The sequence below is a fragment of the Gopherus evgoodei genome, chromosome 10 (genome assembly GCF_007399415.2).
Source record: "Gopherus evgoodei ecotype Sinaloan lineage chromosome 10, rGopEvg1_v1.p, whole genome shotgun sequence".
In the NCBI taxonomy this organism is placed as follows: Eukaryota; Metazoa; Chordata; order Testudines; family Testudinidae; genus Gopherus; species Gopherus evgoodei.
Genome location: NC_044331.1, coordinates 56,207,928 through 56,228,540, shown reverse-complemented (window position 1 = coordinate 56,228,540; position 20,613 = coordinate 56,207,928). Strand labels below are relative to the sequence as shown.

Below are 20,613 nucleotides of genomic sequence, written 5' to 3'. Positions count from 1 at the left end.
CCCCACCCGAGGAACACCTGGATGCTTGGGTCACACAGCTGCAACTGGGGTGTGAAAAAACACCCCCCTGAGCGCTGCAAGATACAGCACTGTAAAGCGTCAGTGTAATCAGGGCAGCAGCGCGGCTCCCAGCACTGCACGCTACACCCGTAAGGGATGTGGTTTACATGCAGCGCTGGGAGACCTCTCTCCCAGCGCTGCCGCTCTGACTACACTCACACTTCGGCAGCGCTTTGAAATTCCAAATGTAGCCATACCCTCATCCCTGTGAGCATCTAAAAAGTGCTTAGGTTTGGAATATAAGGCTGGCAACTGCCACCCTGGTAGGCTGCCCCCAGGTTAGGGCAAGGGCATGAATCTTAGTATGGAGCAAGGCTAATTGCAGACAGGTGGCTGCTGTTAGGTGGCTTGATATTAAATATGCAGCCATCTACGCTGGCCCCCACTGAACCCAGCTTGGAGGTGGGCTCCAAACCCCGGGCTCGGTTCAGTATGGCTCCTGGGACTGAAGGTGTCCCTGGGTGTTTCACTGAGGAAACCCAGAAGAATGACACCACAGCCATGCCTGGGTGAGTGGCAGGGCCAGGAGAGGTGTGTGCGCGCGCGGAGTGGATCGGGTCTCACGGCTGCCTGGAGTAGTGGGGACAAGTTGGGGCGGGGGGGGGGGTGGACCACCGAGGAAGCCCAGAAGGGTGACGCCGTGCCCGGGCGTAGGACAAGACCTGGTCCAAAGGGGGCGGGGAGGCAGGCCCAGACCGGTACAGGAAGCCCGGCAAGATGACTCCGGGGCAGGGCCAGGGCCCAATCCCCACAGGGAGAGGGAGCTGGACCGGGCCGCTCTCACTCACTGAGGAAGCCCAGCAGGGTGACGCCGTGTCCGTGCTGGGCCAGAGCCAGCGCGTGGTACTGCATGCGGGGGCTGCGGCCCAGGTCCCCCAGCACCACCACGCACACCCGCCCTCGAACCAGCTCGGACCCGGCCGGCCGCCCGCGCAACCACAGAAGCGCCGCGCACAGCGCCAGCCCCGCCGCCACCAGCGGCAGCAGCATCGCGGGGGCCGCCATGTTGTGACGCTGACGTGTGGGGAGGGGGGAGGCGCGCAGGGTACTTAGAGCCTACTCACAACGGCCGCCATCTTGGCATCAGAGCGAGGCTGCCTGCTCGGAGCCGGCCCGGAGCCCGAGCCCAAGGGGGCGGAGACGCCAGGGGGAGGTGGAGCCGCCTGTAGCGCCCGTGGCGGGGCACGCAGGGGGAGGGGGAGGAGCTAGTTGTAAGCGGGATGCAGGCAGCCTGGAGCAGCGCCGGGCTCGGATTGTGAGGAGCCCCTTGGGGCGGGACTTGGGTTTCCCCGCCCCGGGACTGCGTGATAATCGGCATAACAGTAACGATGTAACAAAGCTGTTCCCTTGTCTGCTTTCCTCAGTGTCATGTACACGTAGCCAGAACCAGCGGAGCTCATTGTAATTGGAGCATGGGGGGGGGTTGATTTGCTTCATTAAAATAGCCCCTTTTCTCCTTAAAATTAAGCAAAATATATAAAACCAGGAGATAGTTCTGAAAATTGATGTAAAGACTAGATATTTCCTTGGAGTGTCTTTTGGTGTAAATACAATACAGACAGCAAGAATTTTATTAAAGAAAGGCCTTTTCATTACATGAATGTCAATATATTTAAAACTCTCAAGGAGCAGTAATAGGCTAAAAATATCCAGTCCTTTTCGGAGCATTAATTTAAGTTATTTCAGATTTCAAAAGATGTGAGACACTGAAAAATGAAATGGCAAAAGTATATAATGTGCAAGTTTAAAATGATGAGAGTGCCCTGTGAACTGATGGACCAGGCCAAGAACAAAAAAGTCTTTCCCAAGTGTGATTTTAATCAAGAGTTATTGTCAACAGTTTACAGGGTTGCACAAATTCTGGAGAAGGTCAATAGTGGAGCTAATAAACAGATCAGAGGTCTGAAAGTTCTTCAGGTAGGGTGAAGCACTCAGATGTATACAGTTTAGAGATACGGCTACAGGGGGATCATCTTTAATATGGATCTATTTCAGCTAAGCAGGTGGAGAAACATTCATAGCAATTGATACAAACAGGATGAAAAATAATGTTGAGTGTCTGTAGGGTGTTCTATCCTTTTGGGTAACCCAGTATTTGTTCTAAGAGACTGGCTGGTTCCGTATCTCTAGAATTCAAGGAGAAAATTGGACATGTAGTTGGACATCAGTCGGTAAGTGTGATTAGAAGCGCAAACAGGAAGAGTCCCACATGCACAGGGCTGAAACTAACCACCCTATCTGGAGCTCGATTCTGCAAAGTGCCAAGTACTGTACCATTAGCTCCAATTGATGCCTTGTTTGGAAAACTAAGAGTCTGTAGTACCAAAACTTGAAAATATATGAATTAACCTAAGTTAAACTTCAGATTCGTTAATACTATCTTATGTATGCAGCATGTACACATTTTAATATTTGCAGGGTTAAGTTTACAGAGTGAGTACCTGAGCAGAAAAAGATCTGTTGTGTGCAGGAAAGTGAGCTTTCATATTTAATTTCACCTGCATCAAAATATGTGTACAACACTATGTCCTAATGGCAAGAATCACTGCTTCTAGGAATAGGATGTTCTCTCTTAAATTATAGTTTAAGCTAATGTATTTAGGAACCATGCCAGAGGAGTGGAACTACCAGTTTTGCAGAAGTCTTCTCCAAGCAAACTAGCAAAGCAGAAATGTCGTTCCCTGTGTTTTTGCTGCTGATCTTTCTCTTTAAGTCTGATGTGTCAAAAAGTGAGGCTGATATGAGGAGCATTATCATTTCTGCTCTAGAGAAAGCAACTTTCTTCCTGGCAAATAAATACAGGGACATCAATCTAGATGCAGTGTTTGGATTTCATGTTTTGCAAGGTACTGTAATTCAATTGCCTTTATAAATCTCATACTACACTGATATGAAACGCTCTCCTTTAAAATTACTGTTTTTATTAACAAGCCTTGGTTCCTGATAACACAGTTAAAGGGCTCTCAAATTTATACATTTACACTCATTTCAATTATTTTGGAATGATTAATTTCTCATATTAAAGAAAGCAGCAGTGCTCCAGCTGCCCTTTGTATTGAGCAGATATCCTTATGGAATCACAGATTATCATTTTTAAAAGGTGTCACAGGTTGTTTTTGTCATGTTTGGGGGAAAATAGGGTAGAATGTGCAGAAGAGAGAATATTTCATCCACTTGATAATATTGGATATTATACTTCTCTGGCAGGACCCATAGGGATGAGGCAAAGGTAGATGACCATAACCTGCATGCTTTCTAGATTCTAGGGCTAGGGCAAGTTGAAGCAGCCATTATTACTGCTCTATATTGTACCCAACTGCAATGCCTCCCCACGACCATGCTGGTGGTTGGGAATCAGAGCACAGCAGTGTTCTGGCCATGATCTATTCCCCAAATACCTGCTTGCCCAGGGGTTAGGGAGGACAGAGGCTAGGAGAAGAAGTTGTAGAGCTATCTATGCTGATTTTATGCCATACCCCAGGCTGTAAGTATGTTGGATGGATTTTCAGATAGTTGGCTAATCTGGTTGACTAATCTGACTATGTGTTCACTGTATGCCTGTGGATGTGTGCCAACTGTCTTCTGCAGGGGGCTAGGATCTTATGTTTAATGGCAGAACCACTGGTTGATCACATTAGTGGAAGATTACTATGGTGTCTCATTAGTAGTCCATAAGGTGTCCCAAACTGTAAAACTACCCCAGCTAGAAGTCTACAGAGGGAATCTAATGAAAATTAGAGATGATTCCAAACCAAAACAGGAGCTAAACAAAACAAAACAAACTTTGGGAAACTTTGCAAAAGGATCCCAAATCCAGAGCCATCTCTCAAATGGGTCATACTAAAATCCCAGGTCCAGACAAACCTGAATTATGGAGAAATTCAGAACCAGATTCACACCTTGCAACTCAGGTTCAATACCTTTCTGCTAGTTTAATTCACACAACTCTTTTTTGTTGTTGTTGTTGGCTCTGATGAGGAGACCACATTTCTGAGACTTTATTCTGCTGCAGAAGATTCCACCTGTTTGATCTCACAAGAGCTAAGCAGCTGCAGAGGGCAGTAAGCTTTGCTGTGAAACCCGCATAACAGTGGGGGGAGAGACAGGTGAGAACAGAGGGGAGTGGGAAAGTAAAAGGGGAAGGAAAGACAAGAAAAAGAGATCAGTGGAGAAACAAAGAGAGAAAGGAAGCCAAATGGAGAGAGGGAAGAATCTAGGGGAAGCAGATGCAAAGAAGAGGGGAAAGGTGGGACCACAAGACCCAGGAGAGGGATGCAGAGTAGGTGGGGTAAACAAAGTGAGAAGAGTGTGCAGGAAAAGAAGACACAACAGACAGGGAGGGAGGTTCTGTTCCAACTGTCATCAGGGAGGATCATAGAGGTGTGGAGAGGTGGGGGGCTTAAGGAGAAAAGCAAGTCACAAAGAATCATTGAAACAGTGAATAAAGAAAAACAGAAAGGTGATTTTATGTTTGTTTTTTGTAGGGATTGCAGTCAAACCCTAATTAAAAATGCATTTTGCCATCGTCACAGGTTAAGTTTGACCCTGCTGGGTTATTTATATATGGATAGATGGGCTAACAGAATGAGAGTGTGTATTGGTAATAGACAGTTGGTAATGGCCCAGAGGGTTTGAAATGTTGGCAGCACACCTTCATTCTGTTAGCTTATATATGTGTATTTAAGCTGATGTTTACCGTTTTTCAGCTGTTTGTATATGCATCAGTGGCATGGGAGAGCCCTTGAGCAAAGCAGAGATTTTTTTTTGACAACTAACAAACCTTCCTTTTTTTCCATGTGTAGTTTGTCTGGCTAATCCAGCCTCACTGGTCAAGAAGCAGCCATTAACATATCTTTTACCTGCACAACTGTTTCCATATTATAAATAGACCTGAAACCAGATTGGTAAGGATCTGACTGGAAGAATCCAGATCTGCCCAAGCACAGCCTGGATAGCCTTCCTCCAAAAGGAAAGCCTTGAGATGGTGCAGTAATTGGTGAGGACATTAATGTCAAGTGATGGCTTCTTGAACAAATGCCTAGCCATCTCTTGTTTAAGGCTGGTTGGCATTATTATTATTTTTTATATTATTTGTATTATCGTGGCACCAAGAGCCCTAGTCATAAGAACATAAGAGTGGCCATACTGGGTCAGACCAAAGGTCCATCTAGCCCAGTATCCTGTCTACCAACAGTAGCCAATGCCAGGTGCCCCAGAGAAATTAACAAAACACATAATTATCTGGTGATCTATCCCCTGTCACCCATTCCCAGCTTCTGGCAAACCATCCCTGCCTATCCTGGCTAATAGCCATTGATGGACCTATCCTCCATGAACTTATCTAGTTCTTTTTTTACCCTGTTATAGTCTTGGCCCTCACAACATCCTCTGGCAAGAAGTTCCACAGGTTGACTGTGCATTGTCACATTGTATTGAAAAAAATACTTCCTTTTGTTTGTTTTAAACCTGCTTCCTATTAATTTCATTTGGTGACTCCTAGTTCTTGTATCACGAGAAGGGGTAAATAACACTTCCTTATTTACTTTCTTCATACCAATCATAATTTTATAGACCTCTTATCAAATCCCCTCTTAGTCATCTCTTTTCCAAGCTGAAAAGTCACAGTCTAATTAATCACTCCTCATACAGAAGCTGTTCCATACCCCTAATCATTTTTGTTGCCATTTTCTGAACTTTTTCCAATTCCAATATATCTTTTTTAAGATGGGGTGACCACATCTGCACATAGATTTATATAGAGGCAATATGATATTTTCTGTCTTATTATCTATCCCTTTCTTAATAATTCCCAACATTCTATTAGCTTTTTTGACTGTCGCTGCACATTGAGTGGATGTTTTCAGAGAACTATCCACAATGATTCCAAGGTCCCTTTCTTGAGTGGTAACAGCTAATTTAGACCCCATAATTTTATATGTATAGTTGGGATTATGTTTTCCAATGTGCATTACTTTGCATTTATCAACATTGAATTTCATCTGCCATTTTGTTACCCCGTCACTCAAGTTTGTAGCTCTTCACAGTCTGCCTGGGACTGACCTATCTTGAGTAGTTTTGTATCATCTGCAAATGTTGCCACCTCACTGTTTACCCCTTTTTCTACATCATTTATGAACATATTGAATAGGACTGAGCCCAGTACAGTCCCCTGGGGGACACCACTATTTACCCCTATCCATTCTGAAAATGACCATTTATTTCTACTCTTTGTTTCTTATCTTTTAACTAGTTACCAGTCCATGAGAGGACCTTCCCTCTTATCCCATGGCACTTTGCTTAAAAGCCTTTGGTGACAATGGTAAGGGACCTTGTTAAAGGCTTTCTGAAAATCTAAGTACACTACTGTAACCACTGGATCCCTCTTGTCCACATGCTTGTTGACCCCCTCAAAGAATTCTAGTAGATTGGTGAGGCTTGATTTCCCTTTACAAAAACCATGTTGACTCTTCCCCAACAAATTATGTTAATCTATGTGTCTGACCATTTTGTTCTTTACTATAGTTTCAACCAGTTTGCCCAGTACTGAAGTCAGGCTTACCAGCCTGTAATTGCCAGGATCGCCTTTGTAGCCCTTCTTAAAAATTGGCAACTGTCATAACATTTTCCCCAGATCTGGACCTTAGCGTCCAAAATATGGGTGTTAGCATGAAAACCTCCAAGCTTAGTTACCAGCTTGGACCTGGTAAAGCTGCCACCAGCCAGGGATCTATACAGTGCCTGGCGCACTGTGGTCTCCCTGAAACCTTCCCTGGGGGACCCCCAGACTCAGATTCCTTGAGTCTCACAACAAAGGGGAATAAACCATTTCCCTTCCTCCCCTCCAGCTGTTCCCTCCCTGGGTTCCTGGAGAGATATACAGAAGCAAGCTCCGTGAATCTAAACAGAGGGACTCCACCCTCCCTGTTTCCAGTCCTGGAAAACACAAGTACTTCCCCCCCTCACCCAGAGGGTATGGAAAGTCAGGTTAGTAAATCTAACACAAAGAGATTTTTTCCCTGACTTCTTCCTCCCACCAATTCCCTGGTGAGCTGCAGACTCAATTCCCTGGAGTCCCCACTAAAGAAAAATTCCAACAGGTCTTAAAAAGAAAGCTTTATAAAAGAAAGAAAAATACATAAAAATGGTCTCTCTGTATTAAGGTGACAAATACAGGGTCATTTGCTTAAAAGAAAAAAAATGAATAAACAGCCTTATCCAAAAAAGAATACAATTTAAACATTCCAGCAACTACACACATGTAAATACAAAAGAAAACAATATAAACCTATGGTCTTCCTATCTTTGTACTTACAACATGGAAACAGAAGATTAGAAAGCTGGAGATAGAAAAATCACTCTCACAGCCGAGAGGGTCAGACACAAGACAAAGAACAAGGAACTCACACCCAAAACTTCCCTCCACCCAGATTTGAAAAAGTCTTGTTTCCTGATTGGTCCTCTGGTCAGGTGTTTCAGGTTACTGGTGTTACCCCTTTACAGGTAAAAGAACATTAACCCTTAGCTATCTGTTTATAACAGCAACATGAACCATAATCCTGTTGTGCTAGGTGCGGTACAAACACAGAACCAAAAAGATGGGCTGTGCCCCAAAAGGGGCTTACAATCCAAGTATAAAACAAAAGACAACGGATACAGTCAGACAAGGGAGTACAAGTGAATTATGAGACAAAATGGATCAGCATGATAGGCAGTGGGCTGTGCACACCAGAAGCCTAACCCTTGTCAAGGCTTTTGTAGGTAGCACATAAAATGAGAGTTTGAAGGCATCTTATTTTCCCAGCAGTGCTAACCCCAATTGTTCAAAAAATGTCAATCAAATCCTTTAAAAAAATCACAAGATTTGGCTTTAAAATCATGATTTTATGTGATCTATATTATTTTCTTTTTTCCCTGCCTTCTGCTCTGTGGGCCTCATGTAATATCATGACTCCAGGAGACAGGGCTTTAAAAATAAAAAACCCAAGAGCTGGCAACACTGCCTTCCCCATATGAGACATTAATTTTTCCTGTCAGTCATGGACCTAAAACCTTTCTGGTGGCTGTCACTGGGTCTGGGAAGTCCAGATTCTTCTCACAGGCTATCACTCATCCAGAAGCTGTGCACAGGACATTCTGCCCAGGAAGATGATATTGCACTGGGCTACCCTTCTGCTATTAATTGGCTTGCAGGTGGGTGTGGATTGAGACACACAGGGAGACTGGGACTGAAACCAATTGTTCTTTTGGCAGATGGCACTGCCTGTCACCAACTCCTGGGGAATTAGCTGCTGTGTTATGAGGGCGCCCTTAAAGTTGCATTTAGACAATGGGGCCTTAACGCAATTCCTTCAGATACTCCCAATGTTACCATGTCTTTTCTGGCCCTTGACACTGCTCCAACCAAAGGAACAAGTGTGCGTCTAGGCTGCCCTATCTATGAATCCTTGAATGTGTTAGAGTATTAACAGGTTGTCTTTCTCTTTCTGTCTAAGCATTTAGAGTGTTGCCTCTACTTTCAAACACCCAGTGTCCTGTTTTGACGTTAGTAGCATCCCTCCTCTGTATGGTAATGGATGTTTGGGGCTTTTCAGATCAGCTTCCCAGTGGAGTAGAAACCAGTGATATGGACTCTCAATATATTCTAAGTGTAACTTGTTTTATTTACCCATCTATAGCAGTCCTGGAACAGAGGTGGTCAAACATCACGCAGGGTAATCCCTCCTTCCAGGAATCTAAACCCAACCCCAATGCTTGGTCCCCAAGGAGCAACAGTTGACTCTAAATAGAGCCCAACTTGGAAAGCAAATTCTCCCACAACTCCTTCTCCAAGGACAACTGCCTCTGCACAGAATCATGCATTATCAAAAATGAACACAGCTTGTCCTCCCAGGACTGAACATTTGCTAGCACACACGGACACAAAAACCCACTTGCAAGACTATGTATAACAGTGACACCTGCTGAGACCTGCCAAATACTATCATGCTTTTCACTGCAGAATCTAAATGCCCTGAAGAGATCATCACAATCATTTTATATGGCTTTAGTTTTCTCCCTTCTCCTCCTAAGGTAGCAGGAATAGGTTTGTGAATCCAACTGACTATTCACCTGAGGGGAACAGTATAGTTACAGTGTGATAATACTCTATGGTGAAGAACCCACTAACCAAGTGGAGACATTGTCAAAAGTTCAATCAGGTTATTGTCGTACATACAAAAGCACTTGAAGGCTATGATCATACACAAAACCTCATTGTCTTTCTTTCTGCAGCTCATTTGAAAGGAGCCCTGGAGAACTGGGCCTCAGAACATGAATTACTATCTCAGCAGGCCCGAGTTGAAAGGCTGGTGAAGAAGTTGTCTTTTCTGATTGAAAAAGCAACTCATTCTCTTGGGCAGAGTGACCCAGAGTATTTCAAAGGTAAAAGTAAGTGGTACCAATTCCAGTGAGGTGGTGCAAAAGGGCATTTATTATTTAGGCTGAAGGTGTTTATACTGAAATGTTTTCCTCGTCTGTTTTGCCTTATGAAGCAGGTGCTATCGCTTCTGAATAGGAACAAATAATAATCAGAGACAGAGGCATCTGCTGTGCATCATATTCCTGTAGACACTTAGGAAAGGAGGGTGTTTAGTGGTTAAAAAGGAACTGAGCCTGAACTTGCGGGTGCTGTTCCTCGCTCCACTAATGGTTTACTTTATGGCCTTGGGAAATTCACTAAGGTTCTGATACAGCTTTCTTTGAAGTTGCTTATACTAAAACCACTGCTTTTATCATGTCTTCCCTAGCTATGTCATCTCTGAGCTGTCAGGTGCATGGCCTTTTAACTATTGTTAAAAACCAAAAGTGATGTTTCTCTGCAATTGATTTATTGCATCCCCAGATATAATGGTTCTAACACCTTCCAAATAGATTCCTATCATTGTATATGGCCATCACTGGCTTTAAGGACTAACCTTGATCCCATTGCTTTGGACATAAAGAGAATGCATGATTCTGTGGTATAGTATATCACAGTAACTGGCTCATCAGAAGCACAAATCTTTAAATGGAGGCATATGGGATGTATCTGAGTGCCAGTGCAATAGGGAGAACCCTCCACAATATGTTCTACCATTGCTAATACAAGGCAGAAGGCAGTAAGGTTGAATAACGAGGAACGTGTCACCCTTGCTACCACTTCATTATTTATGGGTTTCTTTCTTTGATTTGCTTTCAGAATTTGAGCCAGTTTTAGGACCAAATTTTTGGATGCTTCCTCATTCGTGGAACCAAACAGACTCCTCACTTGCCTACTCCGTGTTTGACAGCAGCAGTTGTTTTACAGAGGAAATGAGTGATAAATGCTTTACATATTTGCTAGGAACTTGGTAGGTTTTATTCCTCATCAAGAGGTATTCTTTGACCACGTCTGTTCTCTGGAGCACTTCTTCCCTCCTCTTTAACCTGTATTTGCATTCATAAAATGATGAACAGGAGTTCCATTCTTCTGCACATGCATTAAGAGGACAGTACTCCTTTACATTTAGTTACTGGAGTCTTGTCTTCAGACACTTGAGCTATTCATTACCATTCTCTTGCTTGTTCAACAGGAAAGATAATGGCAAGCCCTGTGTTGTCACCAAGGCCTGTAGGAACATCATGACAAAGTTCGGATGCTCAGGTTACCCCCTATCACATCAGCTTTTCTACTTCATGTTTGCAGCTATGGTAAGTGCCAAGTTTTGTTACCTGAGGATTAGCAGCTATCACAGGAAAAATATACATGATACAACATGGGGATGTGGCTGGGTGGACTTTCTGAGTGTTTGTTGATTGCAGTTCTAACAGAGCTGGAAAGGGGAAGTTAGAAGGCTAACCTGGATATGCAGGAGGGCGGGGAAGGTTGGGAGCAATGACTCCAGAGAGAAATATGGAAAGAGTGAAGGAAGGAAATTGACATACAAAATATAGTTATGTGGGACAAACTAGATGTGTGGAGGCAACAGGACAAACTTGTTCAGGAGACACCATCGTATTCTAAATTGGCCACTTAAATTGGTACTTTGGATTTCAGCTGCAGACAGAGAATTAAACATCTCTTTCTTTAGGAAAGAAGCTATGAAGGACTTTAGAAACAGCTAAGAGGAAAAGGAGGAAGATCCAGTAGGGAAAGACTATAGGGTAGTACATTTGTTGAGTTCTGGGGTGAATACAGCCATTATTATTTTCATTTCAATGTAAGTGAAGCGGGAGTATCTGGATGTAGGCAAGAGAGGTGAGGACCTTGAGTGGGACTTGTCTGGCAGAGGACAGATGTGTGGCGGGGGAGGTGACAGACTCATAGCAGAGTTAGACCTGGATGATGAGGGAAACCTGGTTCAGTTACTCATTTGTGTATGTCTGGAGACAAACAGGAACCACACGTTACCTAGTTCAGCCACTGCTGTGTTTTGTCTGTGAGGCAGCTGATCATTTTAGAGGATTATGTACAGCAAGAAGATGCTTAAAATGTGGCAGAGAGGGATGGGATTCCACCAAATGTGTAGAGGATTTTGTTTGTAACCTAGGCACAGAAATTGGCCATAGTGCCTAGTTAAGAATACCAGATGACCACAGTCCAAGCAGATGGTTCCCTGCTAAATGGGACTGTCAGACTAAATTATCTCAATTTTAAAATCCAAAACCAGCCCTAAAGCATGGCTCACTGGATTTGAGGGGGAAAGGCAATGGGGTTAGTGATAAAAATATAATGAGAGAGAGAGAGAGAGAGAGAGAGAGAGAGAGATGAGCAGCGGGAAAAATTAGAAGGAAGAGAGGTGGGAACAAACTTAATTCCCAGCAGCAAGAATGAAGAGGCCTTTTCTCCAGTGAAGTAAATCTATTCTCCCTGCATACTGCACCACAGGGTGGATCTTAAGGAAATAGAAGTTTAAGTTAACTAACCAATCAAGAGATGGTCAAATTACTTGGTTTGAGCATTGCAGGGAAAGGAGTGAAGTTGGGGTGGGTCTAGAGTTACAAATAAACCAGACCACAGTGAGGGGGCTCTCCCTTCACACACAGTTGCCCTGAATTCTGGAGGTCTGCATAAGACACCAAGGAAAGCACCTGTATGTTTTAATCAGATTTTTCCCCACTAACCTCACAGCTCAGCCTTCCACCTACGTTATTAGGCAATTTCGCTCCCTAGTGTCTACCTCAAGAATCTTGGCTCAGTGCTAGGGAGCTCCATGGTGGGAATCTTTTTCTCAGGCTTGGCAGAGCAGCCATCGTGATGGTCGGGGCAGCCCCCACTGCCATTACTACCATCATTTATTCAACATTTCAGTTTTCAAGACTTCATTGTTTGGTATTTTTACCTATACAGTATTTAAACAACTGTAATTAGGCACTGGGCAACCATTGTGAGTAATAGCCAGGAGAACAAGCTGGTATCATCTCACCTGTCAGTATTATGTGCCAATGGATTGATGCTCACTCTGTGCTTCCAATGGCTATACCATTTCAGGTTACAGAAAAGTGTGCCCCCACTGTCCCCTTTGGATTAGTAAAGATGCCCAGATTAAATAAATTGAGAGACCACAGTCCAAGCAGATGACTCCCTGATGAATGGGATGCTCAGATTAGCTTATCTCATAGTGTTTAAGTCCAAAATCATATCTGCAGCTGCCAATCACAACTATTAGATTTCACCATCCCTACTCCACTGTGAAAGTTTAAAAAATATATATGCAATATGATACCCTGGTTTTCTTCTATATCTAGAAAGGCTGTTCAGATCATCTGTTCCTGAGGACCCAATATTACAAGAATATTTTCTGTGCTAGCATGATGAAAATAAATCTGGTGATCGAAAGCATTGGGTTCACGTTTTCCTCTCGAGACCTCTTCATGGAAAATAGTATGTAACCTATTCCCAATGAAGCAATAGCAGAGCATATTGTGACTTGTGATAATAAAATCAAGCTATTTATCCAAGCAGTGATGAAACATTAACCTAAGGGTACAGAAAATATTAGTTATGCTAAAGAAGTTAACCATACTGCATGTAAAGCTTCATTAAGGGTTATTTAACTAGTATCCTACATTCTGCATCTCTTCACTAACTGCAGCTGGATGACATGTACACTAGAATAAGCTCATGTTCTTCTGTTGTATACAGTGACTATAAATGGAAGGCCAATATTTTCAACTCTGGGATTTATGCATCCAAAGCTATAGTATTAAATAAATTGTCAGATGGAAGCCAGTTGGTTCTGTTGTCTGACAATGAATCTAATGAGACAAGGTGGGTGAGGTAATATCTTTTATTGGACCAACATCTGTTAATGAAAGAGACAAGCTCTCTTCTTCAGCTCTTTGTAAGCTGGAATGCTGGTCTCTCTCACCAACAGAAATTGGTCCAGTAAAAGATATTACCTCAGCCACTTTGCCTCTCTAATATCCTGGGACCTGACACAGCTACAGCAACGTTGCATACAATGACTGTAGTGTGCATTTTGCACATCTACAAATTAGACCACTTGCTGAGATGCCTCTCCATGGTTTTACAAGCCTGTCTTTAGACATCTGTAGCAGGGCCTCCTTCGCTTCTGCCTCTGCTAAATCCACAAAATCACTCTGAGATTAGTATCCACTGGTGCAGTTTATTCACAGGCTTGTTCCCATCACTGTTTCACCATTTACAGTTGGCCCTTCATCATCTGCAAGCAGGAGGAAGAGGGAAAACTACTTCCACTCTCTGCATTTTCCCTTTCTTTCCTGTTCCCCTTGGCTGCCTCCCCTGAGGCTTCTACATAGCCCCAGGCTAATTAGGCAGCATCTGTCTCTGCTTCCCCAATAAGGGCCAAGTTATCCCTAGCCAGCTCTAATTTATTCTCCTAACTGGGAGCTGGTGTGACAGACAGGGCCGGCTCTAGGCACCAGCCAACCAGGCACATGCTTGAGGCGGCACCTTGTAAGGGACGGCCAATCTTGGGGTGATGGGGCGGCGTTGTGGGGTTTGTTTGTTTTTGTTTTGGCAGGGCGGCGCTCAGGGTTTTTTTTGTTTGTTTCAGCGGGGCGGCGCTCAGGGGGGTTGTTTCAGCGGGGCGGCGCTCGGGGGGGTTGTTTTTTTTGGTTTGGCAGGGCGGAGCAGTGCTCAGGGTTTTTTTTGTTTTGGCAGGGTGGTGCTGGGGGATTGTTTTTGTTTTGGTGAGGCAGCGCTTGGAGGGGTTGTTACAGCGGGGTGGCGCCTTTTTTTTTTTTTTTTGCTTGGGGCAGCAAAAAAGTTAGAGCCAGCCCTGGAGACAAAGGGCTGAATCAGCAACGCTATGCCCAGTATCCTGTCACAACATCCAACTTTAAAAGTTTGGGGCACAGGTTTTTGGTTGTAATGGTAGGAGACATACTGCTTGGGACTTTTAAAACTAAAGTGTAAAAGACAGTAGAAAACACGCTGTCAGGAACAATTTTGCATTAGGCAGGAGTTGAACTATTTAATCTAATAGTTTACACAATCCCTCTCCTGCCCCAATCTCTTATTTGTATAGGTTGCCTCCTGGAGGAAGAGGAACTTACAAGTTGTCAGACTGCCACCTTTCTAATAGGACTGGCTGGCAGAATTACGGATCATATTAGCCAAGGATTTTTGAGTGTCTTTCCTTCTGGAGGCTGAGCTTGTAAAGATGCTGTAGTGTTCAATTGCTGAATTGTGGGTTTATGTCCCCCTCAGTTATGTTATGTGGTATGTCTGGATTCTCTGACTTCTACAAACCCAGCTGGCTGGAGAACATTCTCACATGGCAGAAGCCCGAGGAGGGATGCTTTGGGAAGCCCAGTGAGTGAATCTCTTGACTTAGTCCATTGAAATCAGAAGTTGCAGTGGTCTTGATCCAAGAGTGTGAGGCATGCAGTGCAAATCAAAGTGCTGCTTCATAGCATTGCTCTCTGCCCCCAAACTTTTTTTATGTCTGAAATGTGTTCTATAGTTCTCCAGTGGAATAAGAACAATCTTTATCCCTGTCCATGTTCAAAGCCTCTTACAAACACTGAGCCATATTCAGCTCAAGAACTTTGTTGGATCGTATAGGTTCTTTTGACATTAACATGTTCCCGATGCATATTCCTCACCTGACATCACATTCCTCTGTGACATTATAATCATCTGCTTAGCAACCAATTGTGATGTCACCAACAAGAGAGTGATGACTTCAGAAGGGGAGTAAACAGCAGGGGCCTCACCTAAAACTAATGGAAGGACTTCCATTGCCTCTATTGAACTTTGGATCAGATCACAGAATCAGGTGAAGGCATGGGAAATTAAGCTCTTTTTACTCATTCTAATGCCTAGAATAAATAAATCTTTTTTTAATGTGAAACATAAATACAGGAAATATAGGGCATTTCAGCAAGATAATCTCTCAACACCTTTAACTTGGACTTGTATTTGTATGTAAAGCACCATTACACGCTCGAGGCCAATGCAAATAAATTTTACATTCAGCACAAGGCCTCAGCAGGTCTTTAAAAGGTATCCTTTTAAATGGACTCTTCTGCATTTGTTCCCCAGGACTTGTGTTCTCAAGACACCTCAAGAGGGGAAGGTGGGAAAAAGTGGCTTAAAAGCCATGTCAGAGAATACATAATTCAAGGAGAATGTATGTGTTTGATGCTAGAGAAGAACAATCTTGCTGTGTCCCTAGATCTTACATGCAAAGGAATCTTTCTGTTTCTCAGGTGAGAATTCTGAACACCCTTCCAGGGTGAAAGACCAAGAGCAACTACTGAGAAGAGTTAAAAGAAGAGAGAAGGTTTTTGCAGGTAAAGCTAGCGAAAACGTTCAGGTGTTGGGCTCCCTATAAGCGTCATTGTGATTGGAGCTGGACGTGTGCTGCAAGAACTGTTCACAGACACCATTGCTGCAATTGCTTCTATGATATTTGCAGCCACCTTTGTTTGTTTCCCCCATGGGCATAAGCAACTTTATTTCTCTCCCACAAGAATGTTCACAAAAAGAGGAAGTGTCACAAGTAGTCATGTGAATAAGATATTCACTCCTGTGAATAAGATACGCTGGGACATCTTGTAAACTCTTTATTGGACTGGGAGTCCTTTAAATTGCAGCAAGGGAGGTTTAGGTTGGACAGTAGGAAAAACTTTCTGTCAGAGTGGTTAAGCGCTGAAATAAATTGCCTAGGGAGGTTGTGGAATCTCCATCATTGGAGATTTTTAAGAGCAGTTTAGACAAACACCTGTCAGGGATGGTCTAGATAATACTTAGTCCTGCCATGAGTGCAGGGGACTGGACTAGATGACCTCTTGAGGTCCCTTCCAGTCCTATGAGTCAAATGCCTGGTCTACACTACTGAGTTTATTTCGAATTTAGCAGCATTAAACCAAATTAACCCTGCACCCATCCACACAACAAAGCCCTTTATTTTGATATAAAGGGCTCATAATATCGATATCTGTACTCCTCCCCGACGAGAGAATAGCGCTGAAATCGGTATTGTCATTTTGAATTAGGGTTAGTGTGGCCGCAATTTGATGGTATTGGCCTCCAGGACCTATCCCATAGTGCACCATTGTGACCACTCTCGACAGCAATCTGAACTCGGATGCACTGGCCAGGTAGACAGGAAAAGCCCCGCGAACTTTTGAATTTCATTTCCTGTTTGCCCAGCATGGAGGGCTGATCAGCACAGGTGACCATGCAGTCCCAGAATCAAAAAAGAGCTCCAGCATGGACTGTACGGGAGATACTGAATCTGATCTCTGTATGGGGAGATGAATCTGTTCTATCAGAACTCTGTTCCAATAGATGAAATGCCAAAGCATTTGAAAAAAATCTCCAAGGCTATGATGGACAGAGGCCACGACAGGGACTCAACAGAGTGCTGAAACTTAAGAAGCTGAGACAAGCGTACTAGAAAGCCAAAGAATGAAATGGACGCTCACGGAGAGAGGGGCGACTGACGACTGTAGCTATCCCACAGTTCCCGCACTCTCCAAAAACCATTTGAATTCTTGGCTGAGCTCCCAAAGCCTGAAGGGTCAAAAACATTGTCGCGGGTGGTTCAGGGTATATGTTGTCGCCACCCCACCCCCGTGAAAGCAAAGGGAAAAAAATCCTCTCACCTTTTTTCAATGTCACCATATGTCTACTGGATGCTGCTGGCAGATGTGGTGCTGCAGCGCTACACAGCAGCATTCCCTTCCCTTCCCTTGCCGATGGTACAGTATGACTGATATCCGTCATCATTGTCCCATGAGTGCTCCTGTCTGGCCTCGGTGAGGTGAGCTGGGGGCGCCTGGGCAAAAATGGGAATGACGCCCAGTCATTCTCTTCTTTGAGCTTTGTCTAATGGAGATTCAGTCCTGCCTGGAATATCATAGCAACTGGAGGCTGCCCTTCCCTCTTGCCTTTGATCTATGCTTGCAGAGGCAATGAAGTCAGTGTTTCTTATTCCTGCATTCTTTATTACTTCATCACACAAATGGGGGATAACTGCCACAGTAGCCCAGGAGGGGTGGGGGAGGAGGGAAGCAACAGGTGGCGTTGTTGCAGGGGCACTCCCTAGAATGACATGCAGCTCATCATTTCTGCGGGATGTCTGGGGCTCTGACCTGGAGCAGCCGTTTGCCCCTCTGGTTCTTTAGTAGGCTTGCCTGATAGTCTAGGCAGGACTCACTCTCCCTTTAGACAAAACTTAAAGAAGAGAATGACCTGGGGAGTCATTCCCATTTTTGTCCATGCACCCCTAGCCGACCTCACCGAGGCCGGCCAGGAGCACCCATGACAGCAGCAGACGGTACAGTATGACTGGTAACCGTCATTGTCAACTTGCAAAGCAACAGATGGTACAGTATGGCTGGTAACCGTCTTTGCTAATTTGCAAAAGGCAAGGGGATGCTGCTGTGTAGCGCTGCAGTACCGTGTCTGTTAGCAACATCAAGTAGACATATAGTGAGAGTGAAAAAAGGCTGAACGGGCTCCATGGTTGCCGTGCTATGGCATCTGCCCAGGCAATCCAGGGAAAAGGGTGCAAAATGATTGCCTGACGTTGCTTTCACGGAGGGAGGACTGACTGATGACATTTACCCAGAATCACCCCCGACACCATTTTTGCCGCATCCTGCATTGGGATCTCAACCCAGAATTCGAATGAGCGGGGGAGACTGTGAGAACTATGGGATAGCTACCCACAGTGCAACACTCTGGAAAGCGATGCTAGCCTCAGTACGTGGACGCACACTGCCGAATTAATATGCTTAGTGTGGCCGCATGCACTTGACTTTATACAATCTGTTTCCAAAAACCAGTTTCTTAAAATTGCAATAATCCCGTAGTGCAGACATACCCTATGACAATTAGGGAGCAGAAGTAGGTGAGTTAGGTGACAATCCCCACAGCATGAGTTGTAAGTGACAAATAACTAGTACTCACAGTGATATTCTATATCACCTCACTACACAAGTGTCAAGAAAAGTGTATTTGAAAGGCTTGATGAATATAACATCTGTAGATAAAAATATAGGAGGTAATGGAGTAAACACCATCTATTGTGTCTAAGTCAGCATTTTTAAGACAGCGAGAAGGCTGGTGAGAAGGATATTCAATGGCACTCAAACTGAACAATTTTTTAATTCTATGGGTAGGGTATCTAACACCTGAGGACACCAGAAATGATGCCTTTTATTTTCCTCATCTAGAAACTTCAATATTAATCCTCTTGGTTGCTAGCTTTTCCTGTAACTGATCATATCCTATTCAGAAATCCTGTCCATTTATCAAATGCACGTAGGCACGTTGACTAAAGCCCTTCACACTGAAATGCAGAGGATTTCACATTTTTAATAATACTTTGCAATTTTATAAGGATTTCCCTCTGTGGATCTCAAAGCACTTTACACACATGAGTTTAGCCTCACAATATTCCTGTGAGGTAGGAATGTAGCACTGTCCCCCTCTTACAGTTATGCACAATAGACCATAGAGAGTCCCATGGACTTGCCCAAGGTCAAACACTAAGCCAGTGGCTGAGCTGGGAAAAGAATAGAGGAGTCCTGACTCCTAGTCCTGTTATTTTACCAGTAGGCCTCTTAGGTCTTTCAAATGCATAAGGAATGAAGAAGGGGAATACAAGTCATCCTGTATAGGCACCATGTAAGCCATGTTCAACATCTTTCTCCACAGATGGATGTTCTTCTCATAACACAGCCGTGGCAGTCGGAGTACTGGGGGGATTCCTCTACTACTACTGAAAATGCCAATATGTTACAGATGATCAACTTGGAATTTCCCATACACAAAGTTATGATTGGTTAGTCCTGAAGCAATACCTGCTCCAGTTTTAGCATGCAATAGGGGTAGTCTTTTCAATCAAAATTTCCACTTGCAACACAGAGCGAACCCACTCTGGTAGCCAAGTTGTAATCACGCTGACACTGACTAATGCTATTTTGGCAGCACAATGGAGATTTTATTAGCAGGTTTTCAAAACTGTAATGTGCCAGTGGTTATTACAGTGACAAGAGTTCCTAATGTACTCTTCTTCCTAAGCTACCATTACAACTGAACACACATGGCACAATTCTTCTCATAACTCTGCTGACTTTGAATGCATCATCTTCAACATCAGTGGAGTTTGATGAATTTGTTTATCCTAGGTAGCTCTCACCTTATTATCTAAGGGCCCCAATCCTGCACCCATAAAATTATGATGATGTTGGAATATCTTCATTCAGACCTATTTTGCAGACTGGTTTGACATGCTGCCTATGCTCTGAATAAGATATGCCACACAATGCACAGAACAGATCATGTTTCTTAGAGAAGAACGTGGGTGAAGAAAACCACTGTGCAGACCCCAGTGCTGCACAATCTATAAGTTACTATTCTGTTACCCAATGGCCAAATCTTAAGATTCTTTTCATTGCTATTTTACTATCATTGTAACTAAAGATGTTCGATATTGTGCTACGCTTGGAAGTAATTCATGTATTGTCTGCCACTGCGTATATGGTAACAATGAAATTTCTGTTACCTTGACCAGCAGCTCACAAGTAACTATAGGTGTGGGCAACCTGGCTAAATGAGATAATAAAGTCCTGAATGTTTGCTCAAAACCGTTACCCAAATGGAACCTTATTGACTTTTTTCAGTTAGGGAAAAGTCAGATAAAGAAACAAATTTATTCAGGGCAATGCCCTGTTTCCCTCCCCAAGCACTTGCACACACAGGACCATGGTGAGGCCTCTTCGTTTGCAATCTGCTTTCATTCTCGCTCATAATATCCTACAGTTACTTTCTTATGTTATTTACACTGCTTAACAATAAGGTAAATTGCTTCTTGCATTTGTTTCCTTGTCTGGATTATAACTGTGTTGTGTCATGTGGCTGATTAAATGAGCGATTGGCTCCTCTGAGCTACCAGACAGCATTTAGCACCCTAGTTCTATACAACTGTACCTTCAGCAGTCTGTTAAATTACTAACATTTTACTGTACTTGCTTTGTGGAAGTAGCATTCTAGGTTAATAAACATAGATTTGATTTGCAGTGGCTGTGTTTGTTGGTTCTTTTTGCTTAGCA

General features: G+C 43.7%; 2 protein-coding genes across 5 annotated transcripts in view; one reads left to right on the top strand and one right to left on the bottom strand.

Moving 5' to 3' along the window:
• ALG1 (ALG1 chitobiosyldiphosphodolichol beta-mannosyltransferase) overlaps window positions 1–1,209 on the bottom strand; it is a 29,452-nt gene extending 28,243 nt beyond the window's left edge. For 2 of the 4 annotated variants that reach the window (XM_030577882.1, XM_030577881.1), the window contains exon 1: window positions 849–975. In XM_030577882.1, coding sequence (XP_030433742.1) covers window positions 849–912 — 64 coding nt within the window. In that variant the 5' untranslated portion in view covers window positions 913–975. Of the gene's footprint in view, window positions 1–848; window positions 1,066–1,124 lie in introns of those variants that run through there. The other 2 variants (XM_030577883.1, XM_030577880.1) reach the window with 2 other exon arrangements.
• On the top strand, window positions 224–20,544 carry C10H16orf89 (chromosome 10 C16orf89 homolog). Its single transcript, XM_030577885.1, has 8 exons — window positions 224–569; window positions 9,331–9,480; window positions 10,277–10,427; window positions 10,650–10,767; window positions 12,805–12,940; window positions 14,753–14,857; window positions 15,757–15,840; window positions 19,217–20,544. The coding sequence occupies exons 1-8, from the start codon at window positions 548–550 to the stop codon at window positions 19,282–19,284; spliced, it is 834 nt and encodes a 277-aa protein (XP_030433745.1). The 5' UTR covers window positions 224–547; the 3' UTR covers window positions 19,285–20,544.
• Window positions 20,545–20,613: the final 69 nt, after the last annotated feature.